Source organism: Rhipicephalus microplus, chromosome 6, assembly GCF_043290135.1.
Source record: "Rhipicephalus microplus isolate Deutch F79 chromosome 6, USDA_Rmic, whole genome shotgun sequence".
In the NCBI taxonomy this organism is placed as follows: domain Eukaryota; kingdom Metazoa; phylum Arthropoda; class Arachnida; order Ixodida; family Ixodidae; genus Rhipicephalus; species Rhipicephalus microplus.
In genome coordinates this window covers 102,363,209-102,369,208 of record NC_134705.1, presented here as the reverse complement: position 1 = coordinate 102,369,208, position 6,000 = coordinate 102,363,209, and the positions used below count along the sequence as shown (strand labels likewise).

Below are 6,000 nucleotides of genomic sequence, written 5' to 3'. Positions count from 1 at the left end.
TGAACAACAGCTGATGCGGTGCAAACCACACCTAATCCGGAGTTCACATGTAAACCATACGGCACATCAATACAAAACTTCCGAAAGCGGCTCTTTACCTCTCCGCAACAAACCACACGTCTGGCGTGCTTGACCCAGCATCTACATACCACTGTCTAGAAGATATAGTTTACCCTCCTTTGGAGGGTGTCTTCACCACCTTAGTGCAATTGATCGTACATTGGTCATTCCGATGCTTTTAAACGCTAAGCTCCCAAAGCGCGAAGTCATATATACGTTCCCCCTCTGAGAATAATTACGGCATATCCACGAAGTCACCAATGATGAGTTGGCTAAGGAGTGGGATCATTCAGTCGTATCGTAAATCACCCATGACATTGAGTACTCACGCATAGAGAATAATTGTCAAACAGTGTACAGTTATATACAGTGTTTATTAGCGATAACCAGTATCGTTTACAGCGAAATATGTTATGGGATCACAACGTGCGTCGCGTGCGCCGTTGTTGTCCGCCGCTGCCATTTTTTGTATGCACTATCTGCAAAAGAAGAGAAAAAATAATTAAATGAAAAACAAGACGAAAACATTCGGATTCAAACTCTGGTGTCCTGCGTTCGAGCCCTGCATTTTACCACTGATCTACGCCGGTGCTTGAAACTCCACTGTAAGAGGCCTTGAGCAAGTGTAATGTCGGGTAATAAATCACGGTATCAGCTGTAATAGAGCGTTTTACAGCATTAAAAGGGAACAACCAGGCGTAACACTTTGCGAATCCATCATCGAAAGCTACAACTCATTAAAAAAGCTGCGGTCGTAACTCTTCATCTTCGTCCGCCACACCATGAAAGCATGTCATAAAACTTTTCGAAAATGCGTAGCGCGTATCGCGCTCATCCGAACAATGACGAAGAATGGCATAGTGAATGAGCGCTATAAATGTGTATGGGACCTCCAAGGTTTGTGGCTGTTAACGTAGTGCCTAAGGACGCATTTGTGCCAACAATTCTTTGTCGATTGCGCATAATAGTGGCACAAGCTTTCCCTAAACTTTAAGCCATATTGGCTAGAAGACTTCAGTGTGCCTTTATTTGTGACCCTCACGCCTTCCCGCTTGTTCATTGGCCAAATCCTCAGGTAATTTTTCTCGAAACGAAACAGGAAAGCATAATAATGGACGTTAAATAGTCTTTGAAATATCACCATATCACCAGGTAAATTAAAATATCACCATAGAACATGGTCGAAATTTCTCTGCGCAATCTAAAATCCTACCCTTCAGATTTTTTTTCAATAACAAAGTGATTGAATAAACTCTTGATTGATTGATTGATATGTGGGTTCGAACGTCCCGAAATCATTATATCATTATGAAAGACGCCGTTGTGTAAGGCTCCGGAAGTTGCGACCACCTGGGGTTTTTTAACAGATTAAAAGATTACACTGTACAATGGAAAATATATTACATAATATTCTTAGATGCTTCTCTGAATTATAAAAAGGCAGGTGTAGGAATAGTCTGTGATGACCTCGGCTGGTGATTGTCAGTGAGCCTGCTAAATTACACTCCTTTTTCTGAAGCTGACCTGATTGCTTTTATTTTGGCGCTTCGAAAAGTGCCTTTGGGTGAAATCAGTGAAATCATCATGACTGATCTCCTTTCCGTGTGTACGGCTCTTACAGCTTTAGAACTATCAAGAGCTTCGTGACTCCATGCATTTTAGCACCACTAGAAGTGAAACTTTTTAATGTACTATTTCTCTCAGGCCACTGTGACATACAGTTAAATAAACTGTTCAATTTGTTAACCCGAGCTTCTACTGATGGACCGATGATTTCGCTACTACCAGAAATAAAATGTAAAGCACAAATCAGGTATGTGAATTTGCAATTTGTACCGATATGATGGAGAGTATTACGAAACGGAAAGACTATCAGCCCGTCAAACTTCCTGGGAAACCTGTGTGGAGTCAATGACGGTTTACTTTGAAGTCATTTGTATCAAAATGGGAGGCTGTGCAATCGTTAAAGTTTAATTTACACAGATCTGGTCTGGCGATATCTCCCTTGTGTCCATTATGCGAAAAAACAGAAACTACTGAGCATTGTTTTTCATCAAGTAGGAAATACTCAATATTCAGGTAAACACTTCTAGTTGTAAGTTTCAGTTCCTCCGTCTTGGTAGATTGCTACAGAAAGGTACTTGGTGTAATAAATTTTATATTTAGGAATAGCAAAGAATTTCAACAAAACGTTTTCTTTAATACACTCTCGCAAAATGCTAGTGATGTAAGTTTTATGTGAAAAAATTTAGGACATACATTTGATTTTTGTCACGTGAGTTGAAGTCCTCTGTATGGTCAGCTCGAAATTTCCGTTTTTCGAGATGGTATTACCACTTACTTCATTGATTTATTTTTATGTCAATGCTTTAGTTTATATATAGAATACTACACGGCTGTTTGCCTGAGGTCTCAGAGTAGGTAGCGGCCAGAGTTGAGAGGTAACAAACAAACAAAAGTGTCCCCTACTACACAAACGTTATGGTGATTTATGGCGTAGTAGGAACATTCCAAGTGTGCTGTAGCAATTACGCGTAAGTGTTTACCAAAGGCTCTAAAAGGCTTCTCTTCCGGCTTTCGCTGTGACTGTTCTACGCTGTCCACACAGGCATGGCAGTTTATTTAGTTGTGAATTTCGTTTTGCCTTCACTTTTACTGCTTTGTGGTTCTCTACCTCTCCTTACGGCTGACAAAGATGACGTCTGGGCATATTTCTCTGGGGGTTGTTTGTCATTTCCAATCATACAAAATTCATCGTAGCATATCGAGATATCATCTACTACACAACTTAGTCATTGTCCGCGATTATCATGATCATCTATATCCTGATCAGCTTCATCGCCATGAACCCGACGATGACGCCGCTGACGCTTCACGGAGCCACGCCTGCATGTTCTGTGCAGTGATGACGGATATAAACTGTGTGGTTTGTTTGTTTTCCCACAATATACGGAATGTAGCCACTTTGGGGGATAGGCCAAGAATGCGACGTTGAGACTTTGAAAGTTATTTTAGAAACGACAGGTGAATTTCAAAAAAATGAAGAAATGAAATGACAATGACATGTTATAGATTAAATTTAAATGACAAGTATCATGTTTTGAGCTTGTATTTCAGACTACCGTATGAACCTGATCATAACGAATTTGAAGAACTTATTTAGGTTTTACCTTGTTGAAAGACGAATAAGTTTAGATACGAGAATAAAATGGTACTCGTTGAGTAGCTACAATTAAATTACACTCGACATCAAAGGCATTCCAGTATCAGTATCCCATGCCTGAGGCATCGAAGCTTAAAATATTTTCCTCAGATAATTTTTGCCTACTTTTTGAAAAGGAGTTATGAGAAGTCGGGTTCTAATACAAGAATAACTTCGACAAGACAAAGACTAACGTTGTTCATTGTCTTTAGTGGCATCGTCATTAATACCACGTGCAGTTGGTACCTTCTATGTGGTGTGCCGTGATGACAGAAAGAGATTGTATTCTTTGGAACTTGCTTCTTGGTCATTATCAGCATCGTCACCATTGTCAGCGTCAGTGGTGGCTACGGAGCAAAATGCCGATGTGAATTCCATCGGAGAAGCCTCGACGATGAGGTGTTTCACCCCTAAATCTATCTGCCCCGTTACCTAGCAATGACCAAAACACAGCTCTACACCCCTTGTGTTTCACCTCGCACTAGCCTAGCAGGCTTCGAAAAGCAGCCAACGTGAAAGGTATGCTCTTATACGAAGACACTCTGTGCAGTCAGAACGCTGACGTTGGCCGGCGTAGCACAGGGAGAGTGCGAGCTACAAAGCACCCATTCTCCGACCGGCAATTCCGCGGCTAGGTCTGCACGGTGGTTTCTAGAGCTGGGATTTTAACACTCGCCAGCTTCGTGACAGGTTTGGGGGTTCGGCTATAATCGATCTACGCCAAGGAGAGACTTTCAGCATTACTTCAAAAGTCAACATTGATACCCTGGGATCGCCCAGTTTGACTGTTTCTTGAGCTTTGCGCAGCGACATTAAACTTCATTTTTAAATTTTTGTTGGGGCTAAGGGTCAGTTTTATTCTGCATTCAAGGTAATTGTGACATGAAAGTTCTGGTTCACATCAAATATGCATTGTTTGTTTAACATTAAATTCTTACCCGAACTCCACCTAAGGTGACAGTTTCAAGGCTAGGAGGACTTGAAGGCTGAAAAAGACAGGAAAGCACTGAAAAAGTGAGTATACATCTGCACAGCTACCTGTATCCACCCAAAGTCACACTTCATGGCTAAGGGTGGAGCAGCTGTTCCCTGCCAGACGGAAAAGTGTTCGTCATTTACAAGAAAGCAATGCCTACGTTTCATTCATGATGGGACTAAATGATGTCATTATTCCGCAGATTACGGTACATAGCCCCCACGAGCTATATCAGATCGCTAAATGATCAATTAAAATGGCGAGCTGAAATTTGCGTAGACGTTCAATCTCGCCTTTGAACGTATCCAAAATTAGTGCCAATTCAAGCTATTGAAGACTGTGCAGCACCTTTATATCACGTTATTGACAGGAAATAGGCTTAGGTAAAGCATTCGACCAGTTAAAACCACATCCTAAGCTGATACTTCGTAACTATATATTGGACATTGCAACGCAGACAAGCACAGAGAAATAGATCAACACACATGAAGGTGCCCAAGTACGTATGCTTGCCCTTCTTATCGCTTCATGTTTGCGGAGTTCAGCATGCAACGTAGCACTAGATTTTAAATGAGATTAAATTCTTCTAGGCAGGTATTGCTTGTGGCGTCTACATCACTCATTATTAATCCTTTAAACCCTGGAATTTCTCTTTTTGTCAGACATAATTTTACTGGGTATTTTACTAATATTTTGGGTATCACAAGACCAAAAACGAAAAAATAATGCACTAGTGTAAGTATTTATGGATTGGCAGCCATGACATCAAATTAGATCATCACTAACCTATAGCCATCAAATCACAAATATGACAAATTTATTGCTGTTGTGTCATAGAGCGCACAAAATCTGAATAAACGTAGTATTGGAAAGTGTTGAAGCTCTTAAAACAACTTCAGGACTCCAACTCAAAAGTGGCGCCTTCCCGCCTCTGCTTGCCGGCGTAATTGTTCACAATGACCTCGGTTCAGAATCTTCTTTTTAACGGCTCCATGTTCCACAAAAACAAAACAACAAATGTGTCGATCGCAGTGGATATAGTTGGAGAAATACGTCTGTACTAATGGGCGGGTTTGGTTATGTTTTCAAGGTCCAAGGAGAAGTTTTGTATGGTGTCTCCATAGCACTGTTATACAAAGGCCACAAAAACTCGATCTTAAGTACTTTTGTTTTGTTTGGGCATTCTGCTTCTGTCATTTACTTTTTGTCAATTCAGCTGAAGAAGCTCGGCATTTTTTAGGAAACAGAACGCAAACGGCGATTTCTTATCGGGGCCAAAGCTCCTTGAATATTCGAGACACCTTACGGCAGTTTAGCGTTATTTTATTCATTTTTGATAACACCCACTGTAAAGCTTTTTTCGCACTCATTTGATTACCAAGCGAGACTTCAATAATTTTACCATCAAAATTTGGCGATTGCTGCCCAAAACCAACGTATGAACTTGCAGAATCACAAGACCAAACTTATGGCACAGTTTCCGTACTGATAGTTATACCAGCATTCCAATTACACAGTTTCCCTATTGCCAGTTATAACCACATTACCAATATAGGGCATCTTGCAGTGTTCAAAAGCTGCGAAGACGTAAGGTCAATTAAGTTTTCTTGCCCATGGTATGTGTACTCCCCATACGTGGGGCATCTGCAAATACCCTTCATCAAGTACGCTTACAAGCACTTAGTTTCCTTTCAGCTCAAGTAGTGAAGGTCAACATACTTCCTACACTATGAAGATTGGGTTTCATGCAAGAAAAAAAAGT

General features: G+C 40.8%; 1 protein-coding gene across 4 annotated transcripts in view; it reads right to left on the bottom strand.

Moving 5' to 3' along the window:
* Window positions 1-415: 415 nt before the first annotated feature.
* The window catches only part of LOC142765398 (uncharacterized), a 197,419-nt gene continuing 191,834 nt past the window's right edge, over window positions 416-6,000 (bottom strand). For 3 of the 4 annotated variants that reach the window (XM_075866299.1, XM_075866298.1, XM_075866297.1), the window contains 2 exons: window positions 4,201-4,248; window positions 3,388-3,609 (listed from right to left, as the gene is read on the bottom strand). In XM_075866299.1, the coding sequence (XP_075722414.1) occupies window positions 3,403-3,609; window positions 4,201-4,248 (255 nt within the window). In that variant the 3' untranslated portion in view covers window positions 3,388-3,402. Of the gene's footprint in view, window positions 540-3,387; window positions 3,610-4,200; window positions 4,249-6,000 lie in introns of those variants that run through there. The other variant, XM_075866300.1, reaches the window with a different exon arrangement.